The sequence below is a fragment of the Clarias gariepinus genome, chromosome 22, assembly GCF_024256425.1.
Source record: "Clarias gariepinus isolate MV-2021 ecotype Netherlands chromosome 22, CGAR_prim_01v2, whole genome shotgun sequence".
NCBI classification, from domain to species: domain Eukaryota; kingdom Metazoa; phylum Chordata; class Actinopteri; order Siluriformes; family Clariidae; genus Clarias; species Clarias gariepinus.
The window spans coordinates 5,917,587-5,933,986 of NC_071121.1; the positions used below are offsets into that span (position 1 = coordinate 5,917,587).

The following is a 16,400-nucleotide window of genomic DNA, read 5'->3' on the forward strand; positions in this document are numbered from 1 at the left end:
ATTCCAGTTAGATTTTGAACAATCATGTTGATTAACAAACCAACAAACATGTTTAAATATTACAATAAATAAAATCACCAACCAGAATTTTGCATTTGAGCACTCTCTATGCACTCTCATTTTTTAATAAATGTTTAATAGTCGGGGCCTACATTCTACTCTATATATTTAATTGTTTCATAATAAATTCTTAGAAGTATCTGACTTTTTTCTGTAAAAATGCTTAAGGACTTTTGATTTGAATGCCTCTCCTGTCACCTAGTGGTCAGTTCATATAGTGCAACAAGACATGTAAATATCTAATATCCCATTATGTGGCAGTAGTGCAATGCATGGAACTATGCAAACACAGGTCAAAAAGTGAAAAGGACTTGTTAAAAGTAAATTAAAAATAAATCTTTTAAAAAATAATAATAATTTGTAATCAAATGACTCAAATATGTTTGGTACTGTAGTTATATAATTAGTTTAATGAAGTCTCAGTAATTTAACAACAACAACAACAACAACAACAACAACAACAACAACGTCTATGAATCTAGGAACTACTAGATAACCTTTTAAAAACTATTTCAATAAATTTTCACTTGCTAACATAGCTGTGGTTTTATTTGCATGATAATCACATGACATAACATGAGCTATGTGCTTTCTGACTAATCTCACTTGCACATACATTTTAAATTAAAATAAAAAATTCAAAATTTAATTTTCTGCATTCTCTTAAAAGGGCCACCTGGTCCTTTGCCCTTCCTTAACATATCTACATTGCTTTCTATTTAATTTCTATTTGATTCAATTTTATGATTTTATTTCATTTCTTCTATTTGACATGAGGTGAATGCTTACCAATATCATTACAAGTCACATGTTGTAATAATACACAACTTAAAGTTGGAAACAACACTGAATTGCCCAATCTAGGTCTGATGACAGGACAGTAAGAATTTGGAGAACAGCCTGTTTTATAACCCTTGTGTTGTTCATGCTCAAAAATTATTATTATTATTATTATTATTACATTTTATATTTTTAGCAGTAATTTGAAAATTACTCTAAAGTCTTCCAGACTTGCAAACTTATAACGTACAACTAATATAAGATTATGTACAGTAGATGTAAATGAAAGCAAACACAAATATAAAAACACAAGCCATACAGATACTAAGATGATTATTCTTTGTTTAATAGATAAAATAGGGAGTGAACTGAACCTACAGTATGTGTTAATAAGTAGAAACATCTCTATTCATTTTGGGTTCTCTGATATTGATATAACCCTATTTTTCTTAAAAAAAAAAAACAACATAATTGAATGATAAAAAGGCTTTCTTTATACAACACATTTCTCAAATGAAATGTCATGTTACCTTTATTAAAACAATTTAGAAAAGCAAATACAAATGAAAAAAGACAAAACACATAAAAATGTCTAGCAGTCCACCAGAAGCTGCAGCTGTTACCAGACTCGAACAGATTTGTGATCAGTGTGGTTTTGTAGATCGCAGTCCTTAAACAAAGAAAATAAACACAAGCACACCACAAGTTAGGAGCTACATTAGGCCATTATGAGGCAGCTTACTGTAGTTCACTAAAGACAACTGAGATCAACAACTTCAAACAGGAAGTCAAAGGACTAGAGCTGAGTGCTGGTTGAGAAATGGATTTTCTTGGATTTTATTCAAATGAATTTCATGTACTGCACAATGCCATTGTTAAATATTTTCATAACGAAATGCCTCCTGGTGTTTTACTCCTTTCACATTGTATTACAGAATTATGTCATATTCTAAAAAACAGCAATGTTCTTATAAAAAAAATAGTGCATACAGAAATTTTCAGAAATTCATACAAACACAAATTACTCACTTCCTTATTATGTTCCCTCTTCAGTGAATGTGGTGAAACTGTAATCATACACAAATGAGACACAAAAATAAAAATGTAAAGTTACAATTTTGTAAAATAATATAAAAATTATATTGTATTTGATATGTAAGAACTTGTGGGTCCCATGATAAAAATAAGAGGGACTTTACATTGTACTGCCACGTGTTCTCTTATGTCTCAATTTGTAGATTATCAGAGCAAATGCTCCAATCAGCAGCAGAGCCTCACCGACACACACACTGATAATGGCAGAGTTACCTGGAATCAGAAAAAACAAAGAACGGTAACAGATCAAACAGACTATTTTCTTACACAGCCATAAACACACACAGTAAGTCCCTGACTTATGAATGAATTCTGTTCCAGGAGCATGTTCTTAAGTCAGATTTGTTTTTAAGTCTGACAAAGTGAGTCTTATATACTTTTGACACGAATATACAATGTAAAGCATAAAAAACAAGTTTGGTGTGTTGGATATACATTATATGAGACTGCACCTTTAAATCGCAAGGTGATTCTCAGTGATGCAGCGGGGTCAGCTGACCTCATTTAAATTCAACACAGGAGGGAGGGACAGCGCTGCATTAGTGTTTACTAAATACTATTAACCTTTAACGAACTCAATTTTGGCTTCATACCTGTGAAAATTCATAACTTGAATATTCATAAGTCGGCGACTTACTGTATTTGATGGTATGTGTACATGCATAGTTTTGCATGGACACAGTACCAGTCAAAAATTTTGGGCACACCTTCTACTCACTCACTCACTCATCTTCTATATCGCTTTATCCTGTATTCTGGGTTGCGGGGACCTAGAGCCTATCCCAGGAGACTTAGGGCACAAGGACATGGTGCCAATTTATGTACACCCTGGACAGGGTGCCAATTTATCACAGGGCACACACACATACACTTACGCACTCATTCACACACTTTGGGCATTTTGGGAATGCCAATTAGTCTAGCCTCCATATCTTTGGACTGTGGGAGGAAACCGGAGTACCTGGAGGAAAACCATCAAGCACAGGGAGAACATGCAAACTTCATGCACACAGAGACGGTAATCGAGCCTGGCCGGGAATCGAACCCGGACTCTGGAGGACACAGCTTCTAATGTTTTTTTTTTTTTTTTTTTTTACACATTCTTAAACGATATTGAAAGATTCCAAAACTGACATTAAGTAACTAGGTAACACCAGTCGATTGTTTTTTTTTAAGACAGGAAGGTCAGCTTTTCTGAAACTGTTCTTGTCAGAACATTATTATCAAGTGTTTTTGCAAAATTTATTAAGCACCATGATGAAACTGGCTCTCATGAAGACCATCCCAGGAAAGCAAGACAAAAAATTAGCTCAGCTGCAAGAGAGTAGTTAGATTTAGAGTTACCAGCCTCAGAAATCACCAATTAACAAACAGCACCTTTACAGAGCCATTATGAAGACCTTACAGATCATAAGTAGCAGATACTTTGCAATATCAACTGCTCAAAAAAGATTCTTGCATATTTTGGATGCCATAAGTATTGTTTCACAATGTGGGAGGAAATGAAAAAAATAGGAAAGTCCATGGAATTAGAATTCCAAACGTTTCAGTATTATTTATGCTTGAGTTCCTTGTGAGGATCCCTAACACACAAATGTTTTTTAACAGTAAGACACTGATCCCCTGACCATAAAACACTGATATAACAATAACACATTGATCCACAAATTGTAACACACTGATCCTCAGACTATAACACACTGATCCTCTGACAATAACACACCAATCCACAGATTGTAACACACTGATCCTCTCACAATAACACACTGCTCCTCAGACTGTAACACAATGATTGTCTTGGACTGTAACACACTGACCCACAGACTATATCACACTGATCACCTGACATACTGTATAACACACTGATCTTCTGACTATAACACACTAATCCTATGACAATAACACAGTGATCCCCTTACAGTACACATTTAACATAAATACTGCATGGAAGATTGAGTTATATATAATTAGTAAGTACTTACAGAAATGCACTGCACCAGATTGGATTTCTTTTGGTGCTGATGTTGTCAAATAGGTTCCTGTTGTTAAAAAAAAAATAAAAAAATCCATGACACAATGTTTGTAAATGTTGCAAGGCTAATGTTGTCCGTGCTAGTAAGTATAAAATATGTAAAAAAAAAAAAAAAAAAAAAGTTTTACCTGTTACATGTAGCTGGATTTCTGTAAAGTAGGTGTAATACCCAAAAGACCTCACACTATTCCACACTCCAAATAAATAAAAAAGGTCATCGGCTTCGCTAACATTGCTGATTTTCAAACTGAGAACACTAGCACTTTTGTCATCAGAAATGGAGAATCTGCTGTCCTCAGATGTTGTTTGAGTATCAATAATGGGTTTGACATTAAACTCATCATTCATTGTAATGACATATTTGTTGTTTTTTTCATACTCTCCCGGATAGTTACAGGTGATGGTGATATTCTGGCCAAGATTAGTGCTGATTATTTTTGACACCCCACAAGATGCATCTGTCAATTATACAAAAAAAATTATAAGCTGACCAGCAGTCTAATATCTTACTAATGCCCTAACAGTGTCTTAAAATCTAATTTGCATAAATGTGTCACAATTTAAACATGTGAAGGACAGAAAAAATTTGCACACCGTTACGAATTTTTAGGTTCACAGTGTAGTTGCTCTGATCCTCCACTCCAAATATGTATGTTCCGGCATCCTGAGGCTTCAGTCTTCTGATCAACACTAAGAAAGATCCTCCTGTGTTTTTATAAAGCAAAAATCTTTTGTACTGAACATGGTTACTTTGGCTGTGGAAACGTATTAAGTCATTGCAACCACTTTTTCCCATCTTACAAATATATTTAGTATGGCTTGGATCCCATTGTATATCAGAGATCATAATGATGCTTCCTCCTGAGAAGCCAGTCATATCAGAGCAGTCTAGTGGACCTGTCAATCAAAAGAACATCTACCTTATGTCTGTAATCACACTGGGATTTCAATATTCTAAGTTCACAATTCAGAATTTCTAACTTTATATGGAGATATTTAAGAATATCTGACCTGACATAAGGTAGAGAGTGGTGATGAGCAGGATCTTCATCCTGGAATGAAATTCAACTTCAGTAATACTTCAGTACTTACTTCAGTTCTATTTCTTTGCTTCTGTTTTATCTCTGATCTGACTATTCCACTTAGGAATGATCCTTGCTTTCATTTTTTGGTTCAATGTCCTTCTGCTTTTATAATTTTGTTGTGTTTAGTCATTTCCTCTTTGGTCACAATGCTGTCTTCATCAGAAATTCAGGACTGCAGGACACCCACCCAAAATATTTACTTACACACTGATTTACAGTTATCTGTTTTTCTCATGGTCCTTTCACTTTTCTGGTATTTATTTCTTTGTAATAACAGGTGGATAAGATGTATAAATCCAGGAAGGCAGCTTCTATTTCCTTGGTTTTTGCAGTATAGTAACAGCATATCTTCCTACAGGGTGTGTTGGAGGCAAAACAAGACTGTGCAGAATAACAGAGCAAAGTTATGAGAGTTAAAAGATTTACTGAACTATGCAATCCCCTGATAATGCACTTACTGTACACTAGCATTTCACTAATGCTTGGATACCATCATCTTTTTTGTATACCAGAACCATGATTAAAAAGCCTGGCCTCCTAAGAACTCCTTTAATGGCCCAAACATGTGGAAATGGCTTGGAACGGGAGTATGTGTAAAACTGTTAAAGAATCAGTTTTTTATACAGAAAAGTTTAATAATTCATTCATAATTAGTAAACTTTTCATCCCGAACAGAATTATGGTGAATCCTGGGCATTTTGTCTGAACATTGTGTGTAAGAAATCCATCCTGTCAGAATTCATAATTTCATCAATTATGGCAAGTTGTCCAGGTCCTTGCAAAGCAGCCCCAGACCATGATACTACCACCACCATGTTTGACTGTTTGTATGATGTTCTTGTTATGAAATGCTGTTATTTTTACACCACATGTAATGGAATGCACACCAATTTTGTCTAATCAATTCATACAATATTTGCCCAAAACTTTACTGTGGCAAGCAAGACCTTATTTAGATGTTGTTCTTGGTTCTTTTATAAGCTCCTGGATGAGTTGTCATTGTGAATATAGAATATAGAAATTAAATTGTAACCCTTTCCAGACTAAAACTGTACATGACATTTACTTTGTTTCTCATCTGTTCTATAATTTCTTTAAATCATGGTTCTTTTTGAAAACTTGAGTTTATTCATGCTTTAGCAAGGGGACATGATTTAGCAAGGGGACAATAACTTTTTCACAGAGGCCAGATTTTTGACAGATTTCTGTTTTTACAAATAAACAACAACATAAAATTAAAAGAGAGGTCACTAAATCAATGCTAAAGAGGTGCAAAATATGTAATCATTTCCTTTGAACAGTTAATATGGAAATATATCTGCTACTCATAATCTGTAATTCCTTCATAACGGCTTTAATCTGAGATGCTGTTTGTTAATGGGTGATTTCTGAGGTTAAAAACTCTAAATGAACTTCTTCTCTGCAGCAGAGGTAAGGTTTGGTCTTGCTTTTTCCTGGGAAGGTCTTCATGAGAGCCAGTTTCATCATGGTGTTTGATGGGTTTTGCAAATGCACTTGACAATACTGCTCTGTTCTTGCAAAACTATTCCAGAATAGCTGACCTTCATGTCTTAAAAAAACAACAACTGACTGTTGTTGTTATTGTTTATACTTAATTTATTACCTAATGCCATATGAGTTATTGCATAGTTTTGAGTAAAAATATCCAGAATGTTAAGATGTGACAAAAAATACATAAATAATAAATAAATAAACAAATAAAACTAAAAATCCAACTAAATGCTTACAAGAACAAGCTGACCCAACAGAGAGCCAAGAAAATTCTCTTGCAATCATTTACTAAATGCCTAAGAAGAAGTTTCACTTCTCAGTTCTTATTTCTAAAATTATGAGGAAAACAAAAGTTTCGACATCTGAGTAAGGTTAAGGTCAATCATCTCATACTGTATACCGTAGAAATATACACACAGTCAGCCATTGTGTTCAGGAAGACCCACAAATTTAAGAGCAAGTTAGAACTAAAAAGTTAAATGACGATAAAACATGTAGTGAAATATATTATTTATATGCATTAATTTATATTATATTATATTATATTATATTATATTATATTATATTATATTATATTATATTATATTATATTAATCAAACAGTGAATATACTGGCAACTGAGGTATTTGTTTACTGTCATGTCATAGATAGGACAGACGCAGATGCAGGGTCAGAACTAAAATATATATATTTATTAGTATTTTTTTTATAAAGAAACAAAACAAGAAACAAACTAAAGATACAGCCGGATCTGTGACAGCTTCCCATGCTGGGTCTGCAGGCAGGCCATAATTCTCAACAGTCTTTATCTATTCCGGCTGCTTCGGTCCCCGTCCTGCAGACATTTTTACTCCTGGGGGAAGGGGACAGAGTCATAAGCACATGCACTCTATAACACAAAGACACAGGTGCACAACGGTGAACAGACAAAGGGCTATGGGCTCGGCTGGTATATATAGAGACACACAGGGGTAGACACAGGTGAACTTGGTCTTGTGCTAATACAGATACAGGGGAACAAGTACACACGTAGACACACTAGGGTGACAAAGCTACGGCTAGTAATCCGGAGACCCAGATCTCTTTTCCCCGAACTGAGGTGGTACCGATGTTACATAACATAGTCCGCTCTGCCTGCCCATTAGTTTTGGGGTGATAGTCTGACGTTAGGCTAACAGTGGTTTCCAATTCCTGGAAAAAAGCTTTCCAGACTTTCGCGATGAATTGGGGACCACGATCAGAAACAATATCCTCCGGCATACCGTAGTAACGAAACACTGTCTCGAATAGGGTTTCTGCCACCTGGAGGGCTGATGGGAGAGAGCTAAACGGAAGGAAACGACTTCCCTTAGAAAAGTGATCCACCACTACGAGAATTGTTGTGTACCCTTTTGACACCGGCAGATCCGTCACCAAGTCCACTGCAATGTGGGACCACGGTCTGTGCGGCGTGGACAGGGGCATTAATTTTCCAACTGGCAACCAGCGGGGACTCTTAGTTGCTGCGCAAACTGCACAAGACGAAACTACTGTTTTCACGGTTTCCCGCAGCTTTGGCCACCAGAACTTTGGTTCTAGCAGGTGGATGGTGTGTGACACGCCGGGGTGACCAAATGTTAGACTAGTGTGAGCCCTAATCGGCCCTCGTTCACGTAGTGGCTCCGGTGGTATGTTCGATTCGGAGGACAGCCCTTAGGCACGGGATGTGACCGTGTCATTTGGGCTATCTCCGAATCAATGTCCCTTATGATCGAAGCCACCACGAGTGTCGTGGGTAGAATGGTTTCTGGATCGGGGTTTCGATCCGGCGTCGGATAATGGCGGGATAACGCGTCCGCTTTCTTATTACGTGAGCCGGGGCGATAAGTAATAATAAATTAAAAACACGTGAAAAACAGCGCCCATCGGGCTTGGCGAGAGTTTAGTCTTTTTGCTTGTTGAATGTACTCGAGGTTCCGATGGTCAGTGAGTACTGTAAAGGGGTGTTTAGCTCCCTCCAACCAATGCCGCCACTCCTCTAACGCCGCCTTTACTGCTAGCAGTTCACGATTACCAATATCATAATTGCGTTCGGCAGGATTTAGTTTTCATGAAAAGAAAGCACAGGGGTGGAGTTTTTCTGGGTTGCCGTGACGTTGTGACAGCACCGCTCCCAGTCCCACCCCTGACGCATCGACCTCTACTAAGAAGGGCTTCCCTGGGTCGGGTAACTTTAATAAAGGCGCAGAAGTGAAAGCTAGTTTGAGCCGCTGGAAGGCTGCGCGTGCCTCCAGCGGGAACTCGCGCAACCGCTGTGGTTTCCCCCTTAACAAGCTTGTGAGCAACGCTGCCACCGTGCTAAAGCCCCGAATAAATCGCCGGCAGAAGTTAGCGAACCCAAGAAAACTCTGTAGCGCCTTAACTGACTTGGGTTCCGGCCATTGTTGCACCGCCTGGACCTTGGCTGCCTCCATCTCGACCCCCTGTGGTCCTATGCGATAGCCTAGGAATGCAATCTCCTTTTGATGGAAATCACATTTCTCTGCCTTCGCATAGAGCCCATGTTCGCGCAGCCGACGAAGGACGGCTGTTACATGACAGACGTGTTCGGCATATGACCGCGAGTATACTAAGATATCATCTGAGTATACTATGACATAACAGTTTAACATATGTCGAAACACGTCATTTATGAACCCCTGAAACACTGCAGGTGCGTTTACCAGTCCATATACCATTACGTTGTATTGGTAATGCCCAGATGTCGTGCTAAACGCAGTCTTCCATTCATCGCCCTTACGAACACGAACGAGATTGTAAGCGCTGCGGAGGTCGAGTTTTGTAAAGATAGAGGCGCCTCGGAGCTGGTCGATAGCGGCCGGTACCGGGGCAGTGGGCGCTTGTACTTTACTGTTATTGTATTTAGACCACGATAATTAATATTCAATTCAATTCAATTCAATTTTTATTTGTATAGCACTTTTAGCAATTTTCATTGCCGCAAAGCAGCTTTACATAGTCAAAAGAATTATTTAAGTTTGTATGAAATGTGAATTTGTATGAATCAAAATGGTCAGTTTGTCCCTGGTGAGCAAGCCGAGGGCGACAGTGGCAAGGAAAAACTCCCTGAGATGGTAATAGGAAGAAACCTTGAGAGGAACCAGACTCAACAGGGAACCCATCCTCATTTGGGTGAAACAGAAAGCAGTAAATGATCTGCATTTATACAGTGTTTAGGGTGGGAGGCAGTTCAGCTATAATAGCTGATGTTAATTGATGTTAATATGGAGTCCAGGTAGTTATTGAAGACCCAGGTAGACTTGTAAGAAGTTCCAGTCATGAACTATCGAACTGTCATTCCCAGATCATTCCCAGACACCAGACGCATCCCAGAGAGACACACGGGGCATCCATGTGACGAGATCTTCAGCCAGAAGCGGGGCACCAGGATGGGTCAGACAGGTCCGGAGGGCAGAGGGAGTCTGGATCACTGGCAGCTCAGGAACGACATGTGTAGCTCGACAGAGAGAGAGAGAAAGAGTGAAAGGGGGGGACAGGAGGAGAGAGGAAAAAGAAAGAGGGCGGGAAAGAGAAGAAGAGGAGAGATGGCAGTTAAGTATGGTCACAGTCACACAATGTATAATGTGAATGTATATTAACTGTAGAGTGCAAGCAGAGACTCCGGCAGGACTAACTATGACAGCATAACTAAAAGGGAGAGCCAGAAGGAAACACAAACATGAGGGCTTCCTGACATGTAAAGCAAACAATCACCTCACCGTCAGCAAACCTGAGTGATCAATGAGAGTGAGGAAGACAGCATCCAAACATACCAGTTCACCATAATACTCTACGTCCATGAGTCCCCCAGATCTGCTCCTTTACCTATGGCAAATCTATTTATAAAAATGCTTGGCTAAATAAATAGGTTTTTAGCCTGGACTTAAACACTGAGACTGTGTCTGAGTCCCGAACACTATTTGGAAGACTATTCCATAACTTTGGGGCTTTATAAGAAAAAGCTCTGCCCCCAGCTGTATTTTTCATAATACGCGGTACTGACAAGCAGCCTGCATCCTTTGATCGAAGTAGGCGTGGCGGATCGTAAGACACTAGCATTTCGCTCAGGTACTGCGGCGCGAGACCATTTAATGCTTTATATGTCAAGAGTAGTATTTTAAAATCAATGCGAAATTTCACAGGGAGCCAATGGAGTGAAGATAAGATAGGGGTGATGTGCTCATATCTTCTGGTTCTGGTGAGGACTCTCGCTGCTGCATTCTGGACTAGCTGAAGCTTATTTATGCATCTAGCTGAACAACCAGACAGTAAGGCATTACAATAGTCCAACCTAGAGGTGATAAAAGCATGAACTAGTTTTTCTGCGTCGTTTAGCGACAATAAATTTCTTATTCTGGCAATATTTCTGAGGTGAAAGAATGCTATCCTGGTAATATTATCTACATGTGCTTCAAATGAAAGGCTGGAATCAATAATCACACCAAGGTCTTTCACTGTTGCATTTGATGGAACAGAAAGGCCATCTAAAGTTACGGTGTGATCTAAAATTTTACTCCTAGCTGTATGCGGTCCTATGACTAGAACTTCTGTCTTATCCGGATTTAGCAGAAGGAAGTTAATTAGCATCCAATTTCTTATGTCCTGCACACATTGCTCAATTTTAGTAAGCTGTTTTTTATCATCAGGTTTTGCTGAGACATATAACTGTGTATCGTCAGCATAACAATGAAAACTAATACCATGCTTACGGATTATGTTGCCCAGAGGAAGCATGTAAAGGGAAAAAAGCAGTGGACCTAAAACTGAACCCTGCGGAACGCCAAACTCCACTAGAGAACATGCAGAATAATCACCATTTAAGTCTACATACTGATAACGATGGGTCAGATAGGATCTGAGCCAGGAGAGGGCTGTACCCTTAATTCCCACTACATTTTCTAATCTGTGAAGAAGAATAGCGTGATCAACAGTGTCAAAAGCTGCACTGAGGTCAAGTAATACAAGCATAGTTACACAACCCTGATCAGAGGCCAATAGAATGTCATTTACTACTTTAACGAGCGCTGTCTCTGTACTGTGATGAGGCCTAAATCCTGACTGATACAGTTCATGTATGCCATTTCTATGTATATATGAGCATAGCTGCTCCGCTACTATCTTTTCCAGGATCTTAGAGATAAAGGGGAGGTTTGATATTGGTCTGTAACTGGACAGCTGACAGGGGTCGAGGTCAGGTTTCTTAATTATTGGTTTGATAACTGCTAATTTAAAAGATTTTGGAACATATCCAATGCTGAGTGAAGAATTAATTATTCTCAACAGGGGTTCTATTATTGCTGGTACTATCTGTTTAAGAAAATGTGTTGGTACAGGATCTAATATACAGGTTGATGAATTTGAAGAAGAGATGAGTGAAATTAGTTCATTCTCTTCAAGGGGAGTAAAGTATTCTAGGTTCTGGTCTGACATGGCTAGATTAACATCTGCATCAATTACATTGTTCGATTTCAAAACCTCAATTTTATGCCTAATATTTACAATTTTATTATTAAAAAAGTTCATGAAGTCCTCACTATTGCATGATGTTGTTGTGGAGATTTCTGCAGTGGTCTTATTTCTGGTTAATTTGGCTACAGCATTAAATAAGAATCTAGGATTATTTTTGTTATTTTCTATAAGAGTGGAGAGATATGTTGATCTAGCTACACTAAGAGCTTTTCTATAGTTCAGGATGCTCTCCTTCCATGCTATTTGAAATACTAGTAATTTAGTTTGACGCCATTTACGTTCTAATTTCCGAGCGGTCTGTTTTAGAGTGCGCGTGTGATCGTTATACCAGGGAGCAAGTTTTTTATCTCTAATAATTTTTCTTTTGACTGGAGCTACATTATCTAGGGTATAGCGAAATGTCGACTCTAAATATTCAGTCGCCTGATCGAGTTCTGTGGGGTCAGACGGTGATCTAATCGAAGTTGGGAACTCTGGGAGATTACTGATAAAACTCTGTTTGGTAGTTGATGTGAATGTACGTTTCATACGGTAGCGCGGCGCTGTGTGTACATTATTATCGTGACACACTTGAATTGAGACAAGATAGTGATCTGAGATAACTTCAGATAGTGGTATTGTGAATAAATTTCTTATACTTAATCCAAATAATATTATTAAATCTAAAGTGTGACCTGCTTTATGAGTGGGTCCTACTACACACTGATTTACTCCTACCGAGTCCAGTATAGACATAAATGCAGTTCTCAGAGGGTCTTCTGGGTTTTCAAAATGAATATTAAAATCTCCAGCAATTAACATTTTGTCTACAGAAACGACTAGGTTTGAGAGGAAATCTGCAAATTCACTAAGAAATTCTGAGTACGGCCCTGGAGGTCTGTAAATGACAATTAGCGGGATCGACTGAGCTGACTTAATATAGTTAAATACACTTATGTTACTATAAAGAATTTCAAATGAATTAAATTTGTGTCCGTGTTTTTGTACAATAGTCAAATTATCATTGTGAATAACTGCGACGCCTCCTCCTCTACCAGTTAATACAGGGCCTAAGCCCCCCCCCCGCCCCTTCTTTTCAATAAAAAAAATCCGGCCGAAGCTGGAGACGTGGACCTGCTGATGAGCCCCTGCTGGAGAGCCTCACTCACGTATTCCTCCATGGCACGGGTTTCCACCACGGACAATGGATAAATGCGCGAGCAAGGTGGTGTTTTCCCCGGAAGAAGCTCAATCGCGCAGTCCAACGGACGGTGGGGGGGAAGTCGTGCTGCGGCTCTAACACCAAATACATCCTGAAATGCCTGGTACTCCGATGGTACAGTGACCGATGTTTGGGCGCTTGGACTTTCTATGGTTGTTGTTTGGACCGTCAAAGCTGATGGTGTACACAATTTAGCGCATTTAGGAGCCCAGGATGTGATGCGTGATTGAGCCCAATCAAAATTAGGATTATTATAACTGAGCCAGGGGAGACCCAGCACGACGGACTGGTCCACCTGAGGTAGCCCAAAAAATTTTAGCTCCTCGGTATGACCTGGGAAAGTTAAACGTAGGGGCACGGACATAAGTTCAAGTGGTGACTGTTTTAATTTTCGGCCATCTAGAGCTTTAACTGAGATCGGGTACGAAAGCTTTGACACTGGAGCTTTTAGCTCGGAAAGAAGTGCTGATGAGACGAAGTTGCCAGCCGATCCGAAATCTATTAGTGGAAAAACAGACACAGTGTGATTATTATATGACAAACTGGCATGTAAACAGAAGGAGTGATGAGTGTGAGGATGTGTGTGTGGTTACATTCAACAAGGGACAGTTGCTGACTCTGTGCGCTCCCCCCCCCACAGTACAGACAATCCTGTGGGGAACCTCCTTTGTCTCTCTTGGGCCGATAGACGTGACGTGCCAATCTCCATAGGCTCCGGATGGCTGCTTTCGCGCGGGTCGCTGGGGGGTTTGCTGAGGCTGTCGCGGCGGCCGTGGTCAGCTCGTCCCGTGGAACTACTCGCGGGGAGGGGTCGTCGTTGACCGCGGAGGTGCTGGTCCAGCTTGATGGCCAGGCTGATACAGTCGTTTAGAGACAAGCCGGTGTCGCGACAAGATAGTTCGAGTTGGAGCTCGGGTTGTAACCCGTCTCTAAACCTGGCCAACAAGCTCTTGTCACACCAGCCACTCTCCGTGGCTAGGATGCGGAATTTCACTACGTAGTCAGCAACCGTCTGATTACCTTGCTTTAGCCTCAGCAGCTGTTGCTCTCCTGATTTTCCGTGGTCGGGATGATCAAACACCGCGCGAAAGGCTTCAAGGAACTGCTCATAATCCGCCATCACAGTCCCGCGGGCGCTCCACACTGCTGCCGCCCAGTCCATCGCTGGACCTGTGAGCTGCTGGGTGATGAAAAAGATTTTTTTTCTGTCCGCAAGCTCCGGATAATCGGCCAGGTAGAGCTCTAGATTTTTAGAGACAGAGTGATGCCTACTGTAATTGATCACGTGATAAAGCATGATCTTTCTATAAAAGAGGCATCACTAGAATCTCTCATGAGAGCAATGGCACATTTGCAAAAACAAACTATAATACAAAAAAATCTTTCCATATAATAAAACTGTAAAGTCGGCATGCCTGTACATTGAAAATACTTGCAAAAAAATAAAAAATTATTGGGGGGGACATAAGACAAGTAATAGAACAAATCAAGATGGTTTTTGGAATTTTTGTCTGTCTGTCTGTTTGCATCATGTAATTACACAAAACAGATGTATTTGGCCAAGCTTAAGGTAACGTATGGGCTTTGTTTCATCGCAATCTGCCCACAGGAAGAGAAGATATGCTTCTTTGAAATTTTTTAAAATGTCCTTATATCATAAAAATCTGCCTTTCATTATTATTTCATCTAAAAATATAACTGCAGACCCAGATTGCACTGTACATTGTTTAATACTCTTATGAGACACTTATGAGTGTGCAATTGAAATCACACTTAAATAAATGCGATCTCACACCTATAAATGCGATTTCGCACCTTCATTCGATAGTCGTAGTTTAGGTGGTGCCTGTTTTTCCTGTGCTAGCTGACCAAACTCAGAATGGATATCCGATATTCAATCTAAACTTGGTCACTTGTCTGTGTCCACTCAAAATGACATACAGCATTTGTATTATACAATATCCTAAGCTTTTTTTTGATACTCTGACACCATTCTTCAACATGACAATTATATTATAATTATAACCCCCCTTCTGTTAAGCAGAACACCGATAAAATTAAACCCACAAAATGTGCCATTACGAAACAGGAAACTGATTATTATTATATTACTTAAGAATGGTCTTGCTCTCCCTAGCTGCAGTCCATGGAGTTCTCCCTGCATTCTAGTCCCAAAACCTGACAAAAACTATCGTTTTTGTACGAACTATAGAAAAGTTAATGCAAAACTATAAAAATTTGTTTCCTCTTCCTAAAGGGGAAGATTTCATTGATATTATACAGTACAGTAGGAAGTGCAAAGTTTGTTTCGAGGTTAGATCTGTTAAAAGGATACTGGCAAGCTCCTCTCACATCATGTGCATCTGAAATCTCTGCTTTCGTTACCCTGGGCAGTTTCCTTCAGTATACCATGATGGCATTTGGCCTTAGAAATGCTCCTGCCACATTTTAGCATCTGATGACCCAGGTCCTTGGTGATGTGAATAATCGTAAAGCATACAGTACCTTGATGATGGTAGTATTTTCTGATACCTGGCATGCACATGTTCATAAGCTGTGTATTTTCTCATCTTTAGAAAGCTCACCTGCTCTTCCCTCTCTATCCCGTCTCCTGCCTGATAATTGGTTAACTAGCAGACCCAGGCTTACTTACAGTACACCTTTCACACTTAAATTATCTTATGTTAAATTTCTAAAAGAAATTAGAAAAGTATTGCTCTGTAAATGTTTATAAAATATACAGTAAACACATCAGAAATAATATAAATCAAAATCTTTTAATAAAAGGTAGAGTCAAAAAATTACCCAAGGAACAAGCAACAGAGAAATTTTATGTAACATAATGTTTTTTAATAAAAAAGTAAAAACAATTTGCATATTAAATTGCATATCAGAGGCATGATCATGTTTCTTTTTCTTTTTTTGCATCAAATTGCATAATATTACATTAAATAAATTTAAATTGTAAAAAATGTTCAGTAATAATAACAATGCAAGTAATAACAAAACAGTACAGTACAAGAAACATTTTGGTATTAACTTTCTATGGGTCCTGTGAGGGGACACATGCACAGTACCTGTACTCACTCCTTGGCTCATGGTTTCTCTCCAGGTTTATTCCAGAGTA

General features: G+C 39.0%; 1 protein-coding gene across 1 annotated transcript; it reads right to left on the reverse strand.

Moving 5' to 3' along the window:
* Positions 1-621: 621 nt before the first annotated feature.
* LOC128510625 (uncharacterized) lies at positions 622-5,118 on the reverse strand. The gene is made up of 7 exons (XM_053483044.1): positions 4,979-5,118; positions 4,562-4,864; positions 4,096-4,425; positions 3,918-3,974; positions 2,040-2,148; positions 1,870-1,907; positions 622-1,510 (listed from the first exon to the last, which is right to left on the reverse strand). Exons 1-6 carry the CDS (start codon positions 5,016-5,018, stop codon positions 1,877-1,879), a joined length of 870 nt encoding a protein of 289 aa, XP_053339019.1. The 5' UTR covers positions 5,019-5,118; the 3' UTR covers positions 622-1,510; positions 1,870-1,876.
* Between the last annotated feature and the right edge of the window lie 11,282 nt (positions 5,119-16,400).

Excerpts from the sequence above, each read along its gene's own strand:
- LOC128510625 (XM_053483044.1), bottom strand. The coding sequence starts at position 5,018 with ATGAAGATCCTGCTCATCACCACTCTCTACCTTATGTCAG. Across the intron at positions 4,426-4,561 it reads GAACCTAAAAATTCGTAACG|ATGCATCTTGTGGGGTGTCA; the intron begins GTGTGCAAATTT and ends TATAATTGACAG. Across the intron at positions 1,908-2,039 it reads AGAACACGTGGCAGTACAAT|TTTCACCACATTCACTGAAG; the intron begins GTAAAGTCCCTC and ends GTATGATTACAG.